The sequence below is a fragment of the Salminus brasiliensis genome, chromosome 7 (assembly GCF_030463535.1).
Source record: "Salminus brasiliensis chromosome 7, fSalBra1.hap2, whole genome shotgun sequence".
Lineage (NCBI taxonomy): Eukaryota > Metazoa > Chordata > Actinopteri > Characiformes > Bryconidae > Salminus > Salminus brasiliensis.
The window spans coordinates 34,589,028-34,616,327 of NC_132884.1; the positions used below are offsets into that span (position 1 = coordinate 34,589,028).

Genomic DNA, 27,300 nt, shown 5'->3' on the forward strand with positions numbered 1-27,300 from the left:
ATGTTGGAGCATCATCAGTAACTAACACTAGGAGCCCTATCTTCCACCCTGCACAAGGTGCCTTGTGATGCTTCTTGCTATCTTACACCCCACCAACTGGGTGGGGGTGTATTTTCACTTCTCCAACTGGGTCCATTTTCACTTCTTCCATCTTCCGAGTCGTTTGAATAGCAACAGTGCTTGCGAATATATCTACGCTGATGGGCGCAGTGGTGTCGAAATGAGGTGTGTTCAGGTAAATCTCTGGTGCATTAATATCTCGGCAGTGGAAAACACGGGTGCGCCAATGACAAAAAAAACCTAGGCAGACATCAACAGTCTCACGTTCATTGCTATCTTGGCAGTGAATTGTCAACACAGGCGCGAGCCTTACATGCAAACACCCCCGCTTGTTACAGGCAGACACATGGACACGCAGCAGTGCACAAACCCATAGCACGCCCCAGTCAGCAGCTATGAAAACTTTTACATCAACAATAAACAGAATACAAAATAAAGTAATATTATTCTAGAGGCTAAGCCGCTGCAGCTAGCCTTCCCAGACCGTGCACGATGTACCACTGAAATATCAATCTGCCATCCCACCCATGATTAATTAAAAGACTTAGTACCTAGTCTTTTGTGTGCTTTGTGCCGTGCAAGGCGTACATTTTCCATCTTTTCGATAGCAAAGACACACTGACACGCCCTAAATCAAGCTGTTGACGGCTTGCCTAAAGATCGTTAAAATAGGGCCCTAAATCTTTCTTAGTGATCTGCTGTTCCTCTGCTAGAGTCTTTAACAGCTCAGACAGATCTGCACCCATGTGACTCTCATTCACCGCTCTTGTCTGGAGCACATAAAACGCTAGCTGCCACTCATCAGTGATAAGATGCACAGTTACAGTGACATAAGATTCTGTGGCTATGGATTGTCCATGTGGCTCGTTACATCTATTCTACAGGCTTTCTTCAGTGATTCTGTAACTTTGGTTTAGGTCTCATTGTAGAGTTTGGGGATTGCTATGTCAGTTAAATATATGTAAGGTGGGACCCTGCTGTATCTTAGCTCCAAAGTGTGCAACAAAGGGAAACCCTGGTTCTTATTGACTGAATACGGACATAAAATCCTTGGCAATTAAAAGTTGCGATAGAGTTTGTAATTCGGTTCTGCCTTTCCAAGTTGGGTAGAAGCCTTAACAATGCTTGCTTTGTGGTCTCTTGGTTAGCAACACTGAATAACACTTGGTTGTAGTTGCTGCCAACCAGAGCCAAAGTGATTTGGTATACTAGTTTTTAATGCAGAGGGTTGGATTCTTCCGCTCATCCACCTTGTGTCTCTGTTATGTGCACAGCGCAGACGGTCCGGCACTGCACTTCCACATGTCCAAGTTCTGCATTTTGCATTCAGTCAACATTGTAATAAATTAAGTGAGATTTATTTATAATTGTGTATCGATTCAGATTCATCCACGAATAGTTTTTTCCCCACCCCTAGTGCCTGCATAACATACCCCCCCCCCCTCGTACATTTCAATCTGATCAGATGCACTAAGATTAACAGTTTTTAGGCATCAGTGACAGTGCTTTCCATGAAAGATGAGAAGTGAGAGACACTCAGAACTGTGTGAGGGGTTTATCAATGATGCAGCTTTAAATTATGATACACTGGTTAAAGTTCCACTCCATTTTTTGTACAAATAACAGTTTTTTTTTTATTTAGATCAGTTTAAGGACCATTCAGAACATATATTTTTAAGATTTTTGACTGTGTGGCTGACAATTCTACATATTAGATACACAGAGTAGTCTGAAACTGTGCGTAGAGATCCCTGTTTAATATTCAATTACAGTCATTTGACTTGCCATATCATTTCTCATTGCCCCTTGTAGGAAGGATATGAATGAGGGAGGTCTCAAAGCTTCAAAAGACAAAATGATAACATGCTAATTCAGTTACACGCTGCGGCGCGAGTCTACCATTACGTTTCCTTCCTATAATTTCCGTTTCCAAGCAGCAGATCTGCTGTTTAAGTGGCTTCAGCTCGTCTCCGCACCATCCTTCCTATTGCCAGGCTCAGTCAGGGCAGGACAAGCACTTCATCACACAGCGCTCACTATGTGAAAGCTGAAGTGGACAACTGAACAAATAGTCTGAAATTAGCTGCCTCACTAGTGCAAAAGGACAGAGATGTGAGAGAATAAAAGATGATGGACTCCCTTGTTGTTGCATTCCACAGCCCCCAATTACGTGCCTTGAAAATCATGTTTTTTTCCTCTCTTTTTTTCTAATAATTTTCCACACAGTAACTATGAATTTGCTTCTCGCTTAATTCATGTAATTATTAGTCATCCAACAGCTCATTGCTTATTTGTAGATTTTCCATCCTGGTCTGTGTAGACTCTCAGAAATCCCCTATTCAAATATACTCAATTCTTATTGATTAAGACACATTATTATAATCCATACAACCCATACATGCCTGTGCAAAAGCAAATCCCGGTTCAACTGTCAATTGCATGCAAGATGTGGCTCTGGACACACACACACAGATTTCTTTGGTTGAGCAGTATTCATTACTCTTTAGGCTACGTCCTGTCCCCATGGCTAATTCACAAGCTTAGCCATGAAAGCAGGATAGCAGTTACGCTTCAGTCCTGCTCTGTGGATGAACATTTATGCTTTTCACATTGGCAAAAATAAATGGGTTCTTTCTAATCCTGGAATTGCCATTAACATCCATCACTTTGAATAGGATTATAGTGGTCTGCATATATCTTGAGGAATTTGAAATTACAAGTACGTCGGCCCCATACTTAGCGCTCATAAATTCAAACCGGCAGAGCTATAGATCACTCCCTCCCCGGCCAATGGGATGAGACTTAACTCCAATTCATTATGAGTGCGCTCTCTCTCTCTCTCTCTCTCTCTCTCTCTCTCTCTCTCTCTCGCTCTCGCTCTTTCTCTCTGTCTCCTTCTCACTTCCCCCACCCTCTCAAATCATTTTAAAACCAAAACCTTACACTACTCTTAAAAATAAAGGGGTCAAAAAAGGTTCTTTGGTTCAGTGTCATGACAGGACCACTTTTGGTACCCATCTGAACCTTTTAATGGATGGGCTTTAAAGAACCATTGTTGTAAATGAAATGTGCAAGTTTCAAAACCTCCAAACAACTTATTGGTTCTATATAAATTATTTTTAGTATGTCCAAACCATGAACCATTTAGGATCCTTTATTATAAAGGTAATAAAGAATGCACCTTTTTCACTTAAAAAAATAGTAAGTATGTGACTTTGTAGGGTGAGACATGCTCGTCATTTAAGGCTTACTTTCAACCCTGTTATTTTCCCTCAGAATGTCCTTTTAGGATGATGTGCTGAAGAGACTGAAGCCGGGTTAGCTTTCAGCCTTGCCCCCTTCAGCTTTGGCTTTTTTTTTTTTTTTTTGAGACTAATAAGCAGGAGCTTTTCCTTCAGATGTGTGTTTAGCTCCAGTTTGTTTCAGCTGAGGTGGTACAGTTTGTTTTTTGAGGAAGCGGACATTGGACAGAACAGATGGTAAAAGCTAGCATTAGCTAGTATACCCTGTTTTCTCCCCCAGCCTTTGCTTCATCACATCCATAGTTTGAGCTTTCCCTTCTGCGAACACCTGCACAGGAAAAGCTGCAGTCATGAGGTTTGGTTTACATAGCAGCTTCTGTTCTCGTTAGTAGTAGAGTCAGATGGTCATGTGCTGCTTTCCAGTATCAACAACACAAACATTTCTCCTGTCACTGTTGTTAGCGGGTAGGTGCAGGGTGTCAGTATAACCAGCCAAGACTGAATTGATACTTTTTCCAGCCCTGTTTTGGTCATGCCGGATTTTCTTCTGAATGAAGAGACGAGTGTTCGAGGTTTATGCTTTGTCACTTCCATGTACCAAACTCTCATTATTCAGCTATGCCATGAAAAATAGTGTTTGACATTCTGCAGCCTTTTTAACACTGTCCCGAAGCACCGATGCTACCTTTAGCACCGGAACACAACACTGATTCTCCCAGATCAGGTTTTGTCTCCAAGGTCTTACATTTAGCCTATCACTCCAGCAGAGCTGCTCTGTTTAGCCAAATTATGAAGAGGGTGCGAGTTATCTCCCCATTCTCGGAGGTTTAGTTTTAGAACTTCTTATTGCTTCCATTCTCTGCAGCAATCCGTCTTGTCTACTTAAGGGAATTAGTTTTCAATTAACTGTTGCCACCTCACTTGAATGGCTGTGTAATTAAGAATGATGATGTAATCTTGGAAACCAATTTTACTGGTGAATAACTCTGAATGCTATCAATCACTATCAGAAGTGGGGAGGAGCTGGCATGCATTGCACCGTGATGGAAAAACAGATGGACTTTGGAAAAGTTTTTGTTTCTAAGAACAAGGTTTTGTTTATGGGTGATTCTTGCTGAGCATGAGCACCTTCAGCCTGTATTGATGAACTGAGTAGAAGAGTGTGTGTTCAGTGCTTACTCGCCTGGTACTATTTAATAGGAAGTAAAATAAGAGCTAAATAATCGCTCAAGTAAGTGTGAATGACTAATCAAGGCTGTACCAAAATGAAGTCACAAATACTTTATACAGAATATAAATATGTACTGACCTGCTGAGCTTTTTGATTGGTTTAATTGCTTGCTAAATGCATTGTACATATTATGGGAGGTTAGACTGTTAAGTGTGTGAAAGTCAATAATCATTCCCAGTTTAGTTTATACTTTCAACAAATACAAATAATCCAGCGATTTAGTCTACTCAAACATGCATTTGATGATTAAAATGAACTCATCTTTGCAGACGTCCTCATTTGTCAACTGTAAGCAAAACTCCTAATTAAACCACATTCATCAATCATGACTTGCGTGCAGTGTCAGCATAGCGCTAGCCTCCGCGGCAGGCATTAGGTGTGTAAAATTAGATTAAGGTTAGCTTGTGAAGGAGGATGAAGGACATCTCAAAGAGCTTTGAAAAGATTAGATACAATATTGAGCAATATCCGGTAGCCCACTCCACAATCTTTCCCAGAAATCGTTGTGGGCTTTACTCACTGATCACATACAATCACACTGATGAAAACTAGCACTTGCAAAAGAGCCAAACAAATATTCTCCTGCTTACAAAAAAGCCCAGACAACAAGTTGCTGTAGTTTTTTTTTTTTGGGTAAATAGCAAAGCACTTTTGTAACTCTGGATAAGAGCGTCTGCTAAATGCCTTGTAAATGTAATAAATTACACAGTATGCATACTGTAAATTCATATGTAAAATACTGTTGAGGTTGAATTTTTAAAAATTCGTATAAAGTTATTAAGTGTCCTGTTATTACATCAACTATCGCTGTAATTGTAATTAATACATTTGATTTTATAACTTGCAAAAGAAAACCAAGTGATAAGATTTAGCAAATAGATCTAGCCAGATCAAGCTATCTAGTGCTCACACACATGCACACATTTTTGTCCATGAATTATGCCAACACCAAACCGATGGCGTTATCAGCTAAATTTGGCCAAATAACAAAATCTATCAAAATAGAATGTAATATTTTAAAAGTTGCCCAATGTTGATTCACAGGACAAATATATTTACTATAGAGTTCACATACCACTGGATTTTGACCATGATGGTTTGTAAATCTATAGTAACATGCTGTATTCAGATTCTACAGAAAGAACAGCAGTGCTGAGAAAACTACAGAATTGAGCTACAGTGTAAGTGTTCAGTTGTGCACACACAGCTTTTAGCAACTTCATAGAAAATCACTGCTAATAAAATTGGGCGGTCCTGAGCAGCAGAACATGAGACTATGTGCACCATGCCCAAAGCTAGGCATTGGCTAAGCGGGTACTGTACAAAGCTGAAGAGCAGTGGAATTGTGTTCTTCAGTGTGATGGTGCGCCACCCAATACCTGTGGCATGGGCTGGAGTGGCATTTGTAATGCAGACCTAATTATGCAATGCTTTTGTGGCTGAATACAGTCTAAACTTCATAGCAGTGTTCCTACATACTGTATAATGTAAAGCCTTTCCAGAAATGTATGAGACAGGTAGACTGGTAGACAAATGCCCTAACAATACCCTTGATTTCAGAGGAAACCAAGGGTATTGAACAGTTGTCTAGAACCTTTTGGATATATATGGTCAGATTCATAAAGCTTTCCCATGTCATTCACCAACAACCAATCAGTTTATGTTAACAAGCTAATGAATGTTAATGACCACCTGTCTGGGTGTCAAAATGAACCAGAAATCTCAGAATTGTGGCAATGAACTCTAATAAAAGAAGCAGAAGGTTGGTACAGCACCAAAGTAAAATGTCCAGAAGCAACCAGAGATTCGCACTAGACTAAAAGCTAACGCTAGTCTTTCCATCATCCACTCACTTGAAAACAAACTGGACAACCTCAGCTGAACCAAACTCTACACAAATATCAGAAGAGGTAAAACTGCTTACTTTGTGTGTTTCCAATTCCTATGGTAATTCTGTTTTTCTCAGGTGCATCATACAATCTGTGTTTCCTGATAATACTTGCTTGAGTGTAACAAAGAATTATTACAAATGATTGCCACCATGATATCATGATTTATGTTATCCAAATATATTTCCTATACCTCTGCTGGGAGCATCCTATGCTATGATGCTTTTAAATAGGCTCTATTAACTCTCTAAATCTCTCTAAATCTCTCTCTCTCTCTCATACCTACTGATTTATTTAACTATAAATAATCACTATAGTTAGTGATAGCATGTTTTGACAAAGGAGCATAAATCAACAGAACACTACATTATCTTTAGCTTGCTAAGAGCACATAACACTGAGCGGAGACAATGAGAGAACAGCACATGAACCGGACTGTTTTAGTTTTTGTTACAGGGTATAATATTTGGTTTCTGTGAGCTGTCGTCAGCGCCGTAAACCAACAAATAAAAACAAATGGTTAGTTTTCCCCCACAAGCCCTATGTAAAATGAAAATCAATGTGTTTCATTCTAGGTCAAAATAACAGGGTTGTAAATAGGCCTGTGTCTGAGAATCTTAAGCCGCAACTACATACTTACTATTTATACTTCAGAAACTATTTAAAATACTCCGTAAAGGCATTCTTTGGTACCTTTAAAGGAGATGACAAGAAAGACGTGGCAAGAGCAACAGCATCCAGATATCACAGGCATCTTCAGTAGTCAACACAAACAGCGAGGATGTGCCGTGTTGATGACTTCATTACTTTTAAATCATGACAGAGCAGCAGAATTGTGTCTCTCATCAGTCTAAAGGAAGATGAAAGGAACAGGGGGATAGTCCTGCTGTCAGCTCATACCTAGAGGGAAATAATATGTAGGATTTGCAGCTTATTTATTACCATCTTTCATTGCTGAGCTGCAGAACAGACAGCTGAAATCCAGCGGCTGAAAAAGTGACATGTTCAACTGCTCCTCAACTTTCTTCACTTAGCAAGAAATGTTGCACAAGATATTGTCCACAACATGGACAGGTTTCAAAAATCCATTACCCACCTCTCGAAAACATAATTGTATTGATTTAGGTGAGACTAATGTTACCCAGCGCACTGAACAGCTAAGCCTACTGAAAAGCTGACTCCTGCTACAAGAGGTCTGTTTAGATTACATCTCCACCTCAACAAATCAGTCAGAGCAAGGTTCTTCTGTAGCACTGAATTAAAAGCTGGAGAATCTGATTGTACATAAAATTGGACTCTAGGTAGAAAATGGACATAATGGCTAATGGCTAATCGAGGGCAACATACTGAGGCCAAAACACTCTGTGTGGCTTTCAGGCTGTGTTTGGTTACAGTGAAAACCTGGCTATGATGTGAGTTAACCCTTAAGAGTAAGGCACAACAAAATGCAACTGTCCAACAACATTGACATACTGTTCTCATCCAAGCCACCATAATTTTATGAGTTGAAATGCAGATCCCACAACCACACCACAAATCATCTCTACACCTTTTGTTAGCTTTCTTGTGCAACTAATGGTGAAACAAAACACAACTTGCCCAGAAATAATCAAGCACCTATTCGTCCAACTGCTCATGGTCCAGTAAAAAAATAGCACTGGGTGCAAAATGCTACGTATTACCGGTTATAGTTCCTTTTCGAATGCATGATCTGCTTAAGGAGATAGTTTACAAGCTGCACTATTATTAAAGCAGTTGAACATGAAAAGTGTGTTATCATGAAATAACAGCATCACTGTGATTTAGCAGACATGAGCTGAAGGCGGGTGCCGCATTTCATCACAGCCCTGCTGTTATTTTGCGATACAACACGACTTTGAGTGTTCTGTTGCTTTAATGCAGCAGTTGGTAAAATAAATAAACAGAAGCGTGAACACAACATTTTTATATGCATTTTTTCCTTATAGTTTCTTAACAAGCAGTTTGTTGCTGCATCACAGTAACGATGTCCACTCACTCACTGATCAGCCTGCAGTTCCTTCTCCAGCACCTCTTACATAGGTAAACTAATTAAACTCTGTTTGTGACGGTGTGGGGTTTGGACTCAAGTGCAGTTTTATTATGAGTAAATGAAACTACTCCTCTTGTTTTGTGTGCTTGGTGATTGTTGGGCTTGAACTCCCAACCCTGGTAATGGCCACCACGGCTGTGAGGGGTGGCAGTATAAACACTGATCATAAGCAAAACAGAAAATGGCGGGAAAACAAACAAAGGAAAAACCAGGAGTGATGTTTACTCAAACTAAAGACAGCAACTCAAATTTTTTTCTTTTCTGTTCTGTTCACAACTTAAACTTTTCTCTTTTCTGTTCACAACTTAAACCCACTGTTACCGTTCGCCCCTCTACAAAGGTGTGACAGTTTGGCTGGGTGTATTTATACCGTGCCACACAGGTGGGTCTGGTCAGCATTGATTACCGCTGGGAATTCTGGGGCTTGGAGTTCTTTGCTCCAACCCCACCAGCTTTCCTACTTTGCTGGCCGGGCCCCCTGCTGGCGGCAGGCGGTACATGCTGCCTGATCACACTGTTTGTTTGTTGTTTTTGTGTACTCTCCTCATAATCCTTTTTGTTTCATTTTAGGTCACAAAGGGTTTCTTTAGCTCAGGACATTTCCGTTACTTTTGGTCATTTTATGATTTATACCAACAGCGTTCAGCGGAGTGATACAGTGTTTGTAAAAAAAAATGTGCTGCTAAGGCGAAATAACAGCACATTCCCAGCCAACATGCCCATGTGGGGCTCACATGGGTGCAACATGGGCTAGGTGTGTTCCAGTTGGGCATGGGCTCTCAATTGGGCTTCCCAAATGAGCCCCATCATAACCACCCACCATAATATATCTTGGGTACCATCTAGGCCCCATGCATAGCCTACAACCCAGATGGGGCCCATGTTAATCCTTTCTGGTCCCATCACTGAACATGGTGGGACCCTGGTGGGTATTCATATGTGGGGCCAACATAGAACCCATGGACAAAACTTTCTGGTTTCCAGTTGGGCTACACATGGACATGTTATCTGGGGTTAGACCATCATGGGGTTCTCATCAGTCAGCTTGCCTGGTCAGAACTGACTGTTGTATAAAACTGAATGTCATCTAGTCAGTAGTCAGCCTGTCACAAGATCAAGCCAAATATCAATGCCAAGCACATGTATGCTTCTTGTCTTTGTTAAGCAGATTAGCCTGACAAGATTAGCTGTTTATTACATAATCGGTATACCAAGACTGTGTACTCGTGTTCATCTCCTAGACGACATTATCAAAATACTTCATCATTTGGCTTCAATAAAGCAGTAAGCAGATTATATAAACAAGATTTCTCACTAGTTGTTTACAAGAAAAGGGGAAAAAAAAGAAAGTCTCGTCCCACATTCTATACTGTTCCTGTTTGTTACAGAAACTTATCTGTTCTCCTTTCCCTCTGTAATTCTGCATGAAGCCATGAATGTTAATTTGCCTGGTTAAAAGAAGCCAAACATCCATTGTGCACAGCGATTGTCCCCCAGGCTAACTTACTCTTATCACTGTGTGAGATGTTATTTGTTGTTAATGCTCCCTTTTTCCAGTTGGTGACAAGTGTAACATCCATTATTCATTCCTTCTGCAAAGCGGCCAATTGGCTGTGCGTTAGCTGTGGAGCCGATTAAACAGCACTAAAACAAACCAACTCGCTCTCTGCTCATTTGGTTGCATTTCTTAATTCCGTCATGTCCTAAACAAATAAAAAAAAACTCTGACATGGCCTCAGACATAGCCTGGACAGAGTTGTCCCAATTTGGCTGTAATGCAATGCTTCCTGAGTCAGTTTCAGGCACAAATAGGACATGTTCTGACTGCATGGTCCGTACAAAACTGCGGTAAACACAGGATTAATGTGTGTATGTGTGTATGCAAAATTCCTCCTCTTATACTGGGGCATTTAAGAGAGGACAGCACAACTCCTAAGACGATGGGAGGATATATTGGATGTACATCTGACTATATATTCTATTTAATTTAGTAACATTTGGGCAACTTGTGGCCATTTTCATGTGGAATTTCCATTGCAGTCTTGAAGACTGCATGTGGGAATAGAGAAAATGTTGGCTTAACATATGGTCAGGCACAATATAACAGCATAAATGATGAGGACAGAGTCATTTCCAGCTACACTGACCCCATTATAAACACATGGGAAGGGGCAGATACTCTGCTTTTTGACATGAGACCCCAAAGTCATGTATCACAGGCCTGGTCATCGAGGCACACAGATAAATAGCCAAGTTGCAGCTTATACTTTAGGGTTCTTAAATAGGTCACAATATCAAAAAAAGCTGTCTTCTACAGCTTTCATGACAACCAAATACTACCCAGATTTAATTATTACTACTTTAGAAATACAGTTTAGATCCACTTTGTAGTTACAAAATCTAGTTGTGCAGTGTGTACCGCAGGATGATATGCAACACTGAGTTATAAAGAGCTACACTCTTACAATAATTAAACACCTCCTATATTTTTACAATGGGAAACGCAAAACAAATCTAGCCAAGTTATCTAGCCGCCGTTGCCACTGCACTTGTATCCGCTACATCATTATCCATCACATTTTCTCATAATTGTTCTAGACATGATTGTATTATGAGATAATAGTTGTATTGCATTATAGGATAATAGTGTCCATAATGACCACACCCGACTGGTTTTGGAAATGTGACACTTTTATCCATATTACATGCTTCATACTCAAATACTATCTCGTATTAGTAATTAGTATGCAATTGGGATGCACCCTCTGTTTTATGAGTTTTCAGATATGATCATAAGGCAAAGAGTTCCCAAAGAAAATACAGAACATATTTTTGAATACAACATATAACTAATTAGACCATTTGTGAAATGCTAAACTTAATTTTCCAATCACAATTTTGTGTTGATGATATTTAGGTAGCTAGACAAGCTCTCCCATTGGTTGCTTTCTTATTTATTAGGATTTCACTGATATAACTGAAAGGCCTAATGTATCAGAGAAACCACCAACACCATAGAAAGCAAACTGATAGAAGACTCAGTCTTCCAAAAGGCAGGACCAGTTTCTTCTAACGAAACATCACTCTATACATTTTAAAATCCTAGCATCTGTACATCCTTGGCTGTGTATACTACTGGTAACTGTAATCGCAGTTACTCCAACAAAAGCAGGATAAACTATTTTAAAAACCTTGATATCAGAGGAAACAGTAAATGAGCTGGTGTCCCAAAACTTTTGTCCAAGTAGTGTATCCTTAGCATCCGAGCAGACATTTCCATTATCACGCAGACATGCTTTACCACTTTATTTTACCTTCGTTCATATCGCATATAAAACTCAGAACACAGGTCTAGTCTCATTGGTGGTTTGGATAGTAAAGAAAATGGCTGTATTTGCATTTGGTTCCTGTCACCACCGCTGTAAAAAAAATCAGATTCGACGTTTCTCTTCAATATCCCATTTCACATCAAGCCACTCAATAGGTTTATTTACACCGTATTGATTGAATTATGCAGACTTTTTTTTTTTAAATCGATGGCATTTCCCTTTAACTACACCCAGGTGTTTTGTGAAGGCATACAGGAGAAGCAAATATAGCTCTCCCAATCAGTCACTGACACAGCTCAGCGTCTTCGGATGTCCTGTTACACCATTTTATCTTTAGGACGCGCAAGGCAGCCAGTGCGTGTGTCATTGTCACAAACACTCACTTTTAGCCTCAGCCCCAGTGGGCCCATTATGAGAGGCTCATATGATGAAAATGCATGAGCTGCAATCCCCACGCCGAGTGTCCGTTCGTTTGGAGGACGGCAAAGGGACTTTTTTTTTTTTCTTTTTTTCTGGAAGCTAACAACCTTCCGGCTTTTAGCTGCCTACTGCCATCAGCATAATTAGGTTGAGCGGCTGCGTTTGACCCTCCCATTCACATGTCCTTGGGAGAACTGATGGCTACAGATATTGACAAACTGAGCGCCTGGCTGATGGGGGGTGAGAGAGGAGAGTGTTCAAGAGGGAGAGTCACTGACAGTATGTATGGATTCGATGGATCCCCTATGGTGTTTGGCAGCACAAAAATAGCCTGTTCTTATGCAGAATTCCTCGCTGTGGGGCTTTGTGTCTAATCAAAATTGAAGCTGCTGCTGATTCTGAGTAGTCATTGCGTAATCTAGAGGTAAGCTCAGGCTCAATGTGCTGTAATGTTTAGTTATGGTCTCTAATTTTAATACATACCTGATGTTTTTAAAGGGCCCGTCTTTTACAATTACTTGTCATGTCCCCCTCTTAGGTCCACGTAAAATATTATCTGGTCTTATTTAACAAAATAGTCATAATACACAACTTGGCATTTAGAGGTTTTTGACATCAGAAAGATGCATGCTTTATGGCTCTGTGGTTGCACAGGCATTTAATTTTTGTTGGAAATGAAAGTCACATATCACGCCAACCAACACCAGTGTGACATCAAACTCTGACGTGAAATTTGTTTGCTTTACATTGCTTTGCATTAACATTTTGAAGTTTGTCAGGTGTTCTTAGGTTTTTATCATACCTCACTAAATATGCTAAATGTTGGTTTTATATATTACAACATGACAGTATTTGACATTTGAAATACATTGGATTATGTTTTTTTGTTTATACCCAGTTTCTCCCCATCACATGTAATGCACCCCCCAACACTGTGAGGTGAGGACTGCCAGGTGTGCTACCAGGCGCTGGCTCTTTTCGAACTGCCACTAACGCAACAGCATCAGACAACCAATGAGCTCAAAGGAAAGCACCTGTGGAGAGAGCGAGCCATCCAACCTCCCAGACAGAGCAATGACAATTGTGCTCTCGCTGACTCCAGCTGCTGATGGCAGGCAGCATGACACAGAATTTCTAAGTCTGCTTGCCAACTCGAAGCTCTCGGACTATATTACCCAACCTCATAAACTAAAACCAACAAAATATCAATGTCGGCTGTCGTCACTTTATTACATCAAATTGATACTGGCATTAGGTGGGAATTTCGATTACTTGACGCCACAAGCTACTGTAAGTTCAGATAACAATGTCTATCGATGTTGGTGGCCAGCTGGGTCTGTTCTGATTGGCTGATGTGTTATGTGTTATGTGTTAAGTGTTATGTGTTAAGCATCTTAACAATGTTTACTCAAACTCTTTTATTCCATAAAAGGCAGGAAAATCCAATATTCCCCATATCTGCCCTTTAAAGTTCGAATTGTGGCTCGTTCTCATTTCTGTGCATAGAATCTTCTCCTCAGACACTTTGTTCAGCTTATCTTCAGACTACACACTGGCTTCATGTGACCACTCCTGGACTCGCTTTTTATATCTGACCACAGCTGTCATTCTAACAGCGTTGGGAAACAGTCCCAGAGTTCCTTGGTGCCCAGAAGACTGCCAATCTGGCCATGGTGCATCAAACCAGTTTTTAGAGAATTAGGAACTGTTCATAGGCTGTGAATACAGCCGTGCCAAACAATGCACAGGCATTTCCACAGAGACAACACCCCCAATCTCTCCTCTCTCACAGGCACCGAAGTGCTGCACCAACACAAATACGAGTGTGCGTTCTCGATGTGCGACAGGTTCATTTGAGCTGCACCTGCATTTTGTGCAAAAAAAAAATAGAGAAGATTTAGGCTTATTACATTATGCATTTAATTCAAAAAGCAATCCCACTACTTTCAGCCTTCAGGCTTAAAATCTGAGAACGAGGGAAGGGGGCGCACAAATCTCTGAGAGCAAAAAACCTTAATAGTTTGGACACAGTCCACATGCCTCAGCATTTTTTAATCAATTCAGAGTTTAGACAAATTGAAGAAGTCTGCGCTCTTCCTCCACCCGCCTTTCAGGTCAGCGTCTGCTCCTGATTCCCTGTCTCTCTTTCTCTAATACTAAGCGAGTGAGTCAGTACCTTTTCAATGCTTAACTCACAGTGCCTGTGGCGGCTGGAAGGCAGCAGCAAAAAATGTAAAACAGTCCAGGAACAGCAGTTGCACAGCAGATTTCTGCTGAAATTCACAATCCAGGCTGCCTAATCCCAAAATGGCCTAATTATGGACTGCAAACATATGAAGGTGCCAGAGTGGGTTCCGCTGTCTTTCTCCTCCACATTCATATGACTTACCCTAAGTAATTGACTGCCAGAAGGTCTTATGTTCGGTTATATAGCCAAGTGAGCACATTAACACTCAGGTTTACAGTGGTACATATAGATCGAGCTATTCAGCTCAATTCAAACAGCAGTGAAAAGTACTCGTTAATAGAGCCCATATCATCCGTCTATCATAGTTATCTTGAAATAGAGGAGTTTGATGTAGTGTATAAACAATGCAAAAGTTTCCAAATGTGCCATTAGCTACGTCTTTATTTTCTGTATGAGCTAACCATGCATTTGCATATTTCTATCAGTTCAGCCTTCAGCAGTTTAGTCCACCCACTAAAGTCACAACACAAGCCAGTCAGAATAGCAAAAATTTACATATGTCAGCCTTAAAGGCACGGTTAGAAAACCACATTGTTTAATTCACAAGGATAAATACAGGTTGTAAAATGTTTTTTTTATGTTTTTGGGATCAATAAACTGAGAAGAAACTCTTCATTCCTTAGAATTAAACTTTTATTTTCTTGTCGTTGTTACTGTACCTTTACGCTATATGTAAGTAACCTCTGTTAAGATTGGCCTTGGGCAGTGGTATGCAAAAATCTTGCTACCCTTTGCTAAATGATACATTTTGTTCTTTTTTATTGAAAAGTAGAAACACAGCCTCAGATACTATTTTTTATTACATAAAAAGGTTTTGATTATTTTTTACACAGCCTCAGGCCTTGATTAACAAGGCCTAAAGCATATCACCAATTATAGTTAGGGGCTGTCACCTGAATCAAATTCCCAATAAATAAATTCTTTGACTCTTTAGACCTTGTACTAACACTCATCAAACACGAGTATGACCAAGAAATAATTTAAAATGAAAGTATTTGAAGCTTATAAGGCAGAGGAAGGCTATAAGAAGACAACCAAGTGTTTTCAGCTTGCAGAAGAAGCTGGTGCACCAATGTACAGAGTTCCTTACACAAACATAATCTTCATAGAAGAGCCATAAGAAGGAACTGAACTGAAGAAGAGTTCATACCTAAAGAAGCTAAATGAGTTGGAAACTGCTAAAGTCAAAATAAGACTCTTTGGTCAAAATCAGCAAAGGTACGTTTGGAGATAAAAGGAATTGCATATCATCAAAGGAACATCTTTCCAACTGTGAAGCATGGGGGTGGAGCTATCATGCGTGGGGTTGTGTTGCTGCCAGTGGCATTGGTGATATTTTACAGGTGGAGGAAAGAATGGATTCTACAAAATATCACCACATTTTGGAAGCCAATGTCAAACCATGGGCCCTATTTTAGCCATCCTTAGGGTGTGTCGGTGTGTCTCTGCTAATGTAACGATAGGAAAAGTGCGCCTTGCACCCCTTGAAACGCGCAAAAAAGGCTGGACTAAGTCTCTTAATTAATCATGGGGTTGTTTTGGGCGTAACATGCAATAAACCAATCAGTGTGTCACTTGCCATTCCCTTTAAGAGCCCTCTGACTGGGTTGCTATTTCAATGGTGCATCGTGCACGGTCTGGGAAGGCGTGGTGAAGCGGTGAAGCGCCTTGCCTCTAGAATAATGTTATTTTATTTTGTATTCTGTTTATTGTTGATGCAGAAAATTTGCATAGCTGCCAACTGGCACATGCTATGGGTTTGTGCTTTGCTGCGTGCCAATGTCTGCGTAACAAGTGGGGGTGTATGCGCCCGTGTTGACAATTCACTGCCAAGATAGCAACCAACATGACTGTTGACATCTGCCTAGGTGGGTTTCAGTGAGTGGGGCACCTGTGTTTTCCATTGCCGAGATATCAATGTACCAGAAATGTACCAGAACACACCTTATTTCGAGACCACCACGCCTATCAACGTAGATATATTCACAAGCACTGCTGCTATTTAAACTACGCAGACGGAGGGCTTGAAAAAACACCGCTGGCAGGGTGTAATATAGCAATGAGCATCGCGAGTGTAAGATAGGGCCCCATACAGTTATAGGCTATGGTTGAATAGAGGATAGCTTCTACAACAGGATAATGGTCGAAAATATACTTCAAAACCACCATGGAAGGAGTCATGAACTGAAGCTGTTAGACTGGCTCTCACAGTCCCAAAGACGAGTTTATGTATTTGTTTGTTTTACAACATGGGCCCTTTAACACATCTATTTTGGACCAGTCTATAGCAACCAATGGCTAATTTTGGCCTCTTGATCAAGTTTTCCATGAACATGGTCTTAACTATTAGCGGGGAAAGCTCGATTTACAGTGGGATGCTATTCTGAGCGGAAGCGAGCTGAATGCAGCAAGATGCACACAGATAAAGCAGATATTTAATATGGTTTTCAGATCTGTGTATGATTAACATCAGCACCAGGGAAAAGGCAAGATAACAGTCATTGAAATGGAGAGAAAGAAAAATAAGAAGCCCCCCTGTGGTTTCAGACTCATCAGAATATCAATAGGAATTCTCTAATGTGGCACTCTATTAGCATGACTTCAGCTGAACCCATTCTTATAATGACCTCAAGTATGTTAAATCACTTACAGTGAGCAAGCCACAGGAAAAATGGATGATTTTAATACAACTTCTGTAAAAAGCTCTTCTTTTCTGGACATGCTTCAGAGCGTTTCCTCCGCAACATCAAGCCCTCTAAGCCGTGTGATATAAATTATGTCAACCTCTTAAATATGTGCTTTGTATCATCCCTTTGGGAGCATGTATTAGGCATATGAAAAGGTGAATCATGACCTCATGTCTGATTTACAATGCATGGATCAAATGAATTTCATATACTGTATAGTTGTTGCCTGAATAAATGATACATAATTGATGCTCCCGACCATATATTATGCACAAACTGTCAACATGTGAAATCAACTGAAAAAATAATAAAGTGCTGCTATATATAGAGGTCTGTGTGTGTGTGTGTGTGTGTGTGTGTGTGTGTGTGTGTGTCTTGGGGGGTTGGGAAGATTTGTCCTTAGATTGCTGAAATCATGCTTGCAGCAGAAATGTATGAGGAAGAGGTGTCGATTTTGATTAAAGTTGATTGAAATGGGATTCCCTTGAGAAAAACCTTTCTTTGGATTTACAGGGCTAATCCAACCCATTGATCTGTACAAGCGGAGGTTGTCACAAGTATTTATCTCCAAGGTTGATGCTGTCCAAGTGAAGTGCAAATATCTCAATAATGTTAGAAAAAGAACTCTCACTGTCCGAATATTAAGACATACATACAATAACACAATAATACATATAATAATGATCAGTATCCCAATTATATGTATTTAAAAAAAAGCATGTGGTCCCTGGCAGGTCTTAAAATTGTATTTAGCAAAAACTAGACCAAAATGTAGAAACAGTGTGTGAAAAACCCTGAGTGCTTCCATAGGAATGAGGAGGGTAAGCAGCAGCCAGGTGCTGCTAATCAAATGCCCTTGATTAATTTATCATCAGCAAGTGTGACCACCTCTATAAGGCTGAAGTTCTGTTGGTTTTCTGGTCTAGAGCATTCATGTGTGTGCAGTAATCTTGGAGAAGTAGTTATTGCTGCCCATCAGCTGCCCAAAACCCAAGAGCTACATCTCAGACTCTACAGGCATCAGTTAGCATGTTAAATGTTCATGACAGTACAATTAGAAAAAGACTAGACAAGTATGGCTTGTTTAAAAGGGTTGCCAGGAGAAAGCCTCTTCTTTTTAAAAAGAACATGGCAGACCAGCTTAGGCTTGCAAAATTGCATCTGAACAAGCCACAAGACTTCTGTAACAAATGTCCTTTTGGTAGATGAGACCAAAGTGGAGATGTTTGGTCATACTGCATAGCCCCACACTTAACGTAAACCAAACGTAGCATATATGGACACCTCATACCAACTGTCAAGCACAGTGGTGGAAGGGTAAAGATTTGGGCTTGTTTTGCAGTCACTGAAGCTAGGGCACCTTGCAGTCATTGAGTCAACTGTGAACTCTTTCTAGAGTTAAATGTGAAGCCATCTATCCCAACAGCTAAATCTTGGGCAAAATTAGGTTATGCAACAGGACAATGATCCCAAGCACAGCACCAAATCTACCAATTCTATCAACAGAATGGCTGAAAAAGTCCAGACCTCAACCTGATTGAAATGCTGTGGGGGGACTGTAAAAGAGCTGTACATAAACAAATAGCCACAAACCTCAATGAACTGAAGCAATGTTGTAAAGAAGAGTGGTCCAAAATCCCTTCAGAATGATGTGAGAAACTGATAAAGTCATACAGAAAAACAGCTTGTCCCAACATATTGGATAGAGCTCTATCACCCCCTATAATGCAATTCCACTGCTTCACAGCCCAGTGCTGGGGGATGGCTTTGTATCCATCTAGCTGATGTTTGGCATTGGGCACAGTGACCTTTGGCTCATGAGCAAAACTTTTCTATAGATGTTAAAATACAGCTCTGTGTCAGCAGTGGGTGCTCCTTAAATAAATTGAATTCACTCCCTAAATGAGGTGTCTGGATACTTTTGGACATGCATTGTATATTCTAGGCTCTCAAAAAAATTGTTTAGCACGCAATTGGGGACACAACGTCTGTCTGCGGTCATTGTGTGTGTATGTGTGTGTGTTTGTGTGTGTATGTGTGTGGATCTTACAGGGGTCACCAGAGAGAGTTCCAGAAGAACAGGCAGATGGCCCACACTCTACATGCTCAGAACACTGTGACGGTCCCCAACAGCTCCTCTGAGAGAAGGGTAATTAAATACCGAATTTAATCAGATTCTTCAAATTAAAGTCCAGCTGGGCTTCTCTCCCAAATTCTCCTGCTGTTCATCATCCCACTGCCTCTCCTTTATATCAGCTGTCTGAGGAGCTCACTGTAGCCTGCTCACGAAGCACACACAGGCCTACCTGCTGCAGAGAGAGCCTGGAGGTGATAATTAGTGATAAAGTATTCAACTCACACTTTTGACGGAGTTAAGGAGAGCCAATGGACACTTAAAGCTTTCACAGAACTGGTTGCAGCAATGGGGGGAAATCAGCCAGATTCGTGTAGAACCGCCTGAGCTAAGTTACGTTAACTTTATTCAGTCACCCTTTTCATACAGTCTTAACCATAAAGGTGCTACAAATGGTTCTTGGAGCGATGCCATAGAAGAACCACTTTTGGTTCCTAAAGAAAACCATGTTAGTAATAGAGATATGTGAGGGTAAAGAACCTTTATATAGGTAAGGACATTTAAATGGTTCATGACACTCACACACTCTCACAAATCTCTATTACAAACATTGTTTAAAGGTCTGAAGAACATTTACTTGATGTTAAGGTATTTCATACACACATCTCTGTTACAGACAAGTCTCTTTATGGAACCAGATGTGGGCCCCACGGAAGGATATCACATTGAACCTTTAACAATTCTGCAAAAATACTCAAATAATAAATTTCTAGGGCCCCTTTCAGTCACAGGCCTTTAGAATCGCTCTAACTAGCACATGCCCCACCCACCCCCCCACCCCATACAGCACCCCTTCTTGCATGGCACAAAGAACGCTTTGTAGCCCCCTTATTTTTAGGAGTGTACTGGAGGAACTGATGACATCACGTAGATGTTTTCTTAAAATTCAGATTTGATTAAAGCTCATGCACGTCTAGACAAATCTTGGCTGATTTCACCTAATGAGGCACTGAATTCTATGTAAGCTTTAAGCATTCACTTGCTCTGCTTAACTACATAGAAGGTGTTGATTATTTTATCACTGGTTGTGTAATTCATTGCTTATGCATGTGTTACAAATTCCCTATGCAGGTAGCCTTCAGAGCAGAAAAAGGAAGCACTTCCAGAGGATGTGAAATGAACTGAGAGTTCCCTGCCACATGTTACAGGACATACAATCATTTACAGGTATAAATGAGAGATGCTATTATCAGAGCAATGGCAAATGAATCACACTTTTAATTGCTAGTAAATTGCCAGCTGCGGAACTGCTGTATCTCCCTGTGTACCATTTTCAGCGTGAAACCCACGAACTGGATGTGCCATTGAGGATTTAGTCAACAGCCTGTAGCTCGGTAGTGCCAACATTCACCATGTACGTGCTGAAAAATAGAACAATATAAGCTGTGGCACTCTGGGGGGAGGGGCAGGCCTTCAGAAGCACGGCCAACGCCAAAGGCCTGGCAAACTTTCAGAACCGTGGACAGCGCCAGTCTCTGTGGCTTAAAGAGCAGGGACCCTATTCAGTGGAGGAGAGCAGAAAGACACAGAGAGAAACAGAGATGAGAGAGGGGGAGAAAGAGAGAGAGAGAGAGAGAGAGAGAGAGAGAGAGAGAGAGAGAGACATCACACAGCAGATCTCGTTCTTAGCCTGAGTAATAACAACGCGGATGGAAATGTCATTTATTATTCATTCTCTCAGTTATTAAACAGTTCTAAAAAGCTATGAAAAAATTCCACAGAAATGTAGGAGGCAAAGAATATGGCTGTTTATACAGACTATACATTTTCTGCACACAGCTAGAGCTTTTAATACGTCCACTCTGTTGAAAATGGATGTTAAACTGATTGGCACCGTCAAGGCCATTAACCGGTAAATAAGACACTGCATTCCTAATAACACTTTTTTTTCACAGCAGTGGAAGGCCAGTTTTACATAGAACAGGGATGGGCAATTCTGGTTCTGGAGGACCTAATTCCTGCACAGTTCTGGGCTTTACCTGCCGGAGCACACCTGATTCAACTCACCTGTTATTTTTAGCAGGTCTGTTTGAGCAGGGAAATCAGCAAACTGTGACTGACTCTGGCCCCTATTGCCCACCCCTGACATTAAAGAACACTGCAGCATTAACAGTTAAACATGCAAAAGTGTGTGCCTCCTTAAACCATCCATTACACTAAAGTGCCAAAATGAATTTATTGGCATGAGTGACCCACACCTGTGGGTTTGACCCACTTTAATCCTGTGCAGAACCTCTATTTAGGCCTGTTTCTAGCTGTAAGTGGTATAAGCAGTTGCTTAGGATCCCTGAACCTCAAATAAATGCATGCTGTTTGTATACATATATGCACATACAGCCATGTGAAAAAATAAGGACACCCCCAACAAAATCTTTTCTAACATATTTAAACACACTAAGAGATGGTGGTAAACAATCTAAACACATACAACTGAAGAAATGTCCTTTAACATCGTTTATAAAATTTAATTAATAAAAATATTGATTTCTGGTGAGACAAAAATTACAACACCCCCACATTTATTATTACTTAAAATGTGTAAAATCAGAATCAGGAGCAGAACATCAGATGCAGATGATTAGAACATGGTTAGAGAGGACTTTGGAGGAGCCTGTCTTTTTAAAACTCAGATGTTTAGTCTGGTTTGCACCTGATTGTTGAAGTGAGTGGTGAGGATCACCATGGCCAGATCCAAAGAGCTCTCGGAGGCCTTCAGAAAGAAGGTTGTAGATGCAGATGAGTCTGAGAAAGGGGTAAAAAGATTCATTCCACTGTCCAGAAAATAATTTACTAGTGGAGAACATTTAAAAAATAGCTAGCATGGCCAGATCAGCCTGAGAGCAGAGCACAAAATGGGTAAAGAATTCCTGAATGTCATCACAGGTAGCTCTTACCATAGCTGATGTCAAAACACAACATCTACCATCAGAAAGAGAGGTTTAGGTGTGCAAAGAGAAAAAACATGAGGACAAAACTAAACTTTGCCAAAGAATACTTAAACAAAGACCAGAAATGTTCCAAAACTGTGCCCTGTCCACTTTCCTGAACAAGCAAAAATCCTGATCACTATACTTAGCACGATTATAGGCAGGGGTGTTGCCAGGGATATTATACTAGGCCCCTGAACACTACCAAATCTGCCTCAATTAATATATTTATATGAAATTATAACATATATTAAATATATATATATATATATATTTACAATATATAATATTTTGAAGCACTCTAATTACCCCCCTTAAAGCGCCAACTAAAGCTAATTGTAGCGGACAGAATTCGGAAAGGTAGTGAACAATTTCGGATACGTCCTCAAGTGTGAGAGCTCACTGCTGTGTGAACGTTGGCTTTCCTCAGAGAAGCTGCCACAAGCAAATCTTCAGACCAAACAACACAATGGATTATGGGTATTTCATGTCTGCTAGGGTACATTGGACGATTCTCATTCTGTGTTGTTGTCTGTACTTGTGCTCCTGTGTAATCAGTTGCAGCCCAAGTACTGTCCCCTTCAAAACTTCACAACTATCCAAGTACAGTCCAAACACCCGGATTGGTTCTTGTTCTCGCGCCATTAAAATAGCAATCCGCCAAAGTGAGGCCGCACCGGGCTCTAAAAGGAATAGCCAGTGACACACTGATTGGTTTACTGCACATTACGCCCCAAACACCCCCATGATTAATTAAGAGACTTAGTACATGCCTTTTACATGTTTCGAGCCGCACAAGTCGCACTTTTACAGTCGTTATGATAGCAAAGACACACTGACTCGCCCTAAATCTGGCTGCACTGTGAGCGGTTCATGGCTCGCCAAAAGATCGCTAAAATAGGGCCGTATAAGTTAATGTGCATTGTGGGATTGTTACCATGCACGGAAAATGACTGAAGCCCTAAGTAGTGCACTATATAGTGAACAGGGCACAGCTTCAGGCCACAGCTCAGGACTTCTGGAGGGCTTTTGGAGTCTTGCCCTGATACATAATCATGGAATTGCAAGGAAATACCTAATGCAGACATCACTAATGATGTTTACCTACTGAAATGATACACTCCCAAGAATATTTACATACAGAATGAACCTGTACACCCTGTGGGTTTTTGCACCGTACACAGTAATGATGTTTACAGGATGTACTGTTACTGTAGCCTACTATTATTTCATCCTCCACACTAAAGTGCCATTGCCACTGACCTTCAAGTCTAGATAATTCCAATAAACTCTGTTTATGTTCATAAATGGTGCTCAGTTTTGGCCATATGGTTCTAGGTCATGCGCAGATCCATTGAAACTTTTTTAAAAAGGTTCTCGCACACTGAAGCAAATCAGTGCAGGCATGCAAAAGGTGGTGGAGTCGTTTGCCTGCTGAAAATGGACGTTATGCAAATAGGTCCAGTAGCCAATCTTTGCCCGGTCTGACTCAACAGCCATTCAAGGCGTCCAGCCTTCGGCGCTAGGATCCGGAGGGGTGGTCTGTCTGTGTGTGCATGTGTGTGTGTGTGTGCGCGCGCGCGCGCGTGTGTGTGTATGTGTGTGTGTTTCTGCTTCCCGCCCGCTCGTGCTGCTGTAAAACTAATCCTTCTGCCAGAGCCCCTCGCTCCTCTTCACAACTTCCTGCATGGAGGAGCGCGTCGCGCTTAACGCCACTGAGCTCGCGCGATCCGCGAGAGCCTCCGGATTTGCCTCGACATAGGAGAGATTAGAAGAGCCGCTCTGCTCGAGCCCGGCGCGCGCCCGGCCGGGATTTTTTTTATTTTTTTTAAAACTTGGAGAATGGGAGTGTGAAGAAGGCTCGCGCTGCATGAGGAAGCCACAGAGATCCGAAGTGTGTGTTGTGTGTGCTGGTGCGCGCGCGCGTGTGTTTGCCGATCGTGGGCTGCCCGGTATGTCCCACGGAGCGCGAGCAGGATTGTTCGCCCCTCGCTGACAGCGCTGAACTGCTCGTCTGCGCTGAGATGAACTCAGAGGCGCGTGACTGCTGAAGTCTGTGGCTTCATCTTTCTTGTTGTGCTGATTATTAATATTAATATTAATTTTCCTTTGCCTTTATTGACGCTTCGCTTCAACCCGCCCGTTCGCTCTTCGCCATCAATGCGCATTCAGACATGTGGAGTCTACGGGAACCGCGCCGTCACACGGTCTTGGGCTTGACTTTGGCAGCTCTCCTCGTCCAGTCTCTCAGCTGCCATCCCGGTAAGTGGGCCTACACACTCGGAGCGTTACACTGTGGTCAGGATAAGGACAGTTTTCAGGGCGCAAAAGTTCCTAAACTGGCGTTAAACAGAGCAGGAACGAGCCAGTCTGGGAAAGGACCTTGACCGCTGATGCGTCTGCTCGATTAGACTAAAGGGTGGGCACCATTGTAGGTCAGAGCTTCGCCCCCAGGGGTAACTGAGATGCTGGGTAGAGTCTTGAGATGCTCGGGATGACCTGGACGGTCACTCTGAGTCTGGCATGACGTGGAGATTTTGTTCTCTGGACAGAAAGTCCGTGTCCATATTACACACAGGGCTGTATTATTTATTGATGCCCAAGACCATCTTGTTCAGGGCACTTAGTGATGGATTGGTTTACCTCGAGAAATTACATCTGTATCCATTAAGCTTACAAAAGAGAAGTCTGAAAAAATGACCAGCGTTCCATAAAGAGCCATTCTTGTAAAAGATGTGTGAGTGTAAAGAACATTTAAAGGGGTAAAGACTTCATTAAACCTGGGAAACGTTCTTCAAAAAAAAGGGGAAAAAGTCCTACCAAAAATCAGACTCCGCCAGATTCATGATGTGTTTTTAACTGGAGATTTGTTCACAGCTATGCTCTAATAATGATGGTTCTCATTGTCCTCTTAAAAATAAGTACGAATCTTTGTGAAAACTGCCTAAGTGGGTTTTGAGAAGACATTTCTCCTAATGAACGGATGCTGGATGAGGCCCATAGTTCCTCATGGAAACAAAAAAGGGTCTTCTATGGCATTGCTGGTTGTTAAGAGTGGAGGTTTCTGGACGGTGCACTGTTTTAAGGCTATTTCATCCTTTAGACCAAAGTACCATTCTAGCTGACCTTGAGGAAAGATGATTTGTGTAGCCTGCTATACACTCAGTCTGCACTAACACTGAAGCTTCCCCGGCGGTCATTGACTTGGGCATTGGTCAGATGGTTTCTGAGAAGCGCTTTAATTCATGTAGAAGCTTCAATTCTTGGTGGTTCTTTTTGTTCCTTTTCTGCACCTTGGTTTTGAAGAGCGATTCTCTTGAGAGAGCTCAGTGCCGGCAGTGTATTCTCTCTTTCATGCACACACAGGTTGCCCTGGTGCGCAATTTTCCATGCTCTGCTTAGGAGTCCATTAACAAAAAAAAATGAGACACTTTCCACACACACATGCACACATACTGTATAACCACACACACACTGTCTCTTTAAGTGCTGTGTGTTTAGCTGTTGCCCAAATGCCTATCCACCTGCCTTCTTGCTTTAATTAACAAAGTTGCTAAAGACGACATCCCCCTTAGATGGCACCAATCCTCAGACACTGGATCTCCTTGATAGGCCTGGATGGAGGGGCGCTGTAGAGTGATGGTGCTCCGCCCTGACCGCTGGATTAGGCCTTGATGGCTTTATTAGAGGGCTGATAAATACACTAGATGAAAGATCCTGTCATATAAAGAGACAGTAGGCTGCACTTGGCTAAGTCACTGATAGATGATCCTCATTGACTCTTGTCTTTGCTTATACTGTAGTCCTGTATGATGAGAGATGGTTATACTGTCCTACTAAACTCACAATCAAGGTTTTCAGAATGACACAAATTGAAGGCATTGGGTTTGGAGGAACAGGTTCAAGGCATGGTCGGCCTCCTTAAATTCAAATAGGTTTGAATGAAGGTAGAAGAAAAGCTTGATGATGTGATCAGATCAGGAGCTGTAGTAATTTTAACTAAATAAACAATTACACTTTTAGGAAAATGTTTTTTTTTACTCTTAACAACAGTGGAAATGTTTTGCCGCAGTACCGAACCACTTAATGGTCCTTTAAAGAATCATAAGCCAGAGGTCTTCCATCACAGAGATAAAAATATTTTACCAGGCTAAGAGTTAAGCATCAAAATCAAATTCACCCAGAACCATTGCTTTTACTAAAAACTCTTGAGGATCCCTTTTTTTCTAAGCAAAAAGGGTTTTTATTAAAGCTCCCATCTCCTCACTTTCATCATTTTCCTCTATCTATTATCTGTAGTTGTTGTGATGAATTCACTCTGAACTGCAAAAGAAAAAATGATGGTCTTTTCTATGGAGAGAGAGATACAGTTTTCAAACTATTGTTTTCATTGTTTTCATCTAATGGATTTAAGTTGGACGGGACTAAATTTGGCCCATCTCACATCAGATCGGCCAAAAACACAATCAGAGTTAACAATATGTTTACATCACATCACTCAATCCCACTAGATAAATCTACTACTTCATCTAACCTGCGCACCCCAGCACCAATGTGTGCTACACCCCTAAAAACCTGAAGGTTTCTAAATGGTTCTGTGCTTAGACAAACATGTTTCAAGCGTTTTACACTTGTTGGTATTAAACCTTTTATTTTATGTGTTAAGTTTCTTTAAAAAGGTTTGTCACACTTGCAAATCTCATTAACACAAATGCTTCTCATTTACACAGATACTTCAGCTGAAAGCTTTTTCAAATAACCTTTGTGGCACCTTTATTTTTAAGAGCACACAAGGAAGTTCACACAAACAAAAACTGCTTCCCAAATCTCTCGCCACATGTGGATTCCTCAGAACTGAGACACAAGACTTGTTTTTTTGACTGGATCCTTCTTTATGAACCTTCTTTATGTTGACAGTTTCTACAGAAATAACTGCACTGAAATAAACCAGCTAATGTTCAGGGTGATTCGGAATTCAGAGCTACATCTGAGTGAGAGTGTGAGGAAAAGGTGATGGAACATTAAGGTTTATGGATTAGAAAATTTGGAGAGGCGGCTGTAA

General features: G+C 41.2%; 1 protein-coding gene across 2 annotated transcripts in view; it reads left to right on the top strand.

Moving 5' to 3' along the window:
• Nucleotides 1-23,802: 23,802 nt before the first annotated feature.
• Nucleotides 23,803-27,300, top strand: part of ca16b (carbonic anhydrase XVI b) — a 115,212-nt gene continuing 111,714 nt past the window's right edge. The window contains exons 1-2 of one of the 2 annotated variants that reach the window (XM_072684729.1): nt 23,803-24,274; nt 24,411-24,500. In XM_072684729.1, the coding sequence (XP_072540830.1) occupies nt 24,413-24,500 (88 nt within the window). In that variant the 5' untranslated portion in view covers nt 23,803-24,274; nt 24,411-24,412. Of the gene's footprint in view, nt 24,501-27,300 lie in introns of both variants that reach the window. The other variant, XM_072684730.1, reaches the window with a different exon arrangement.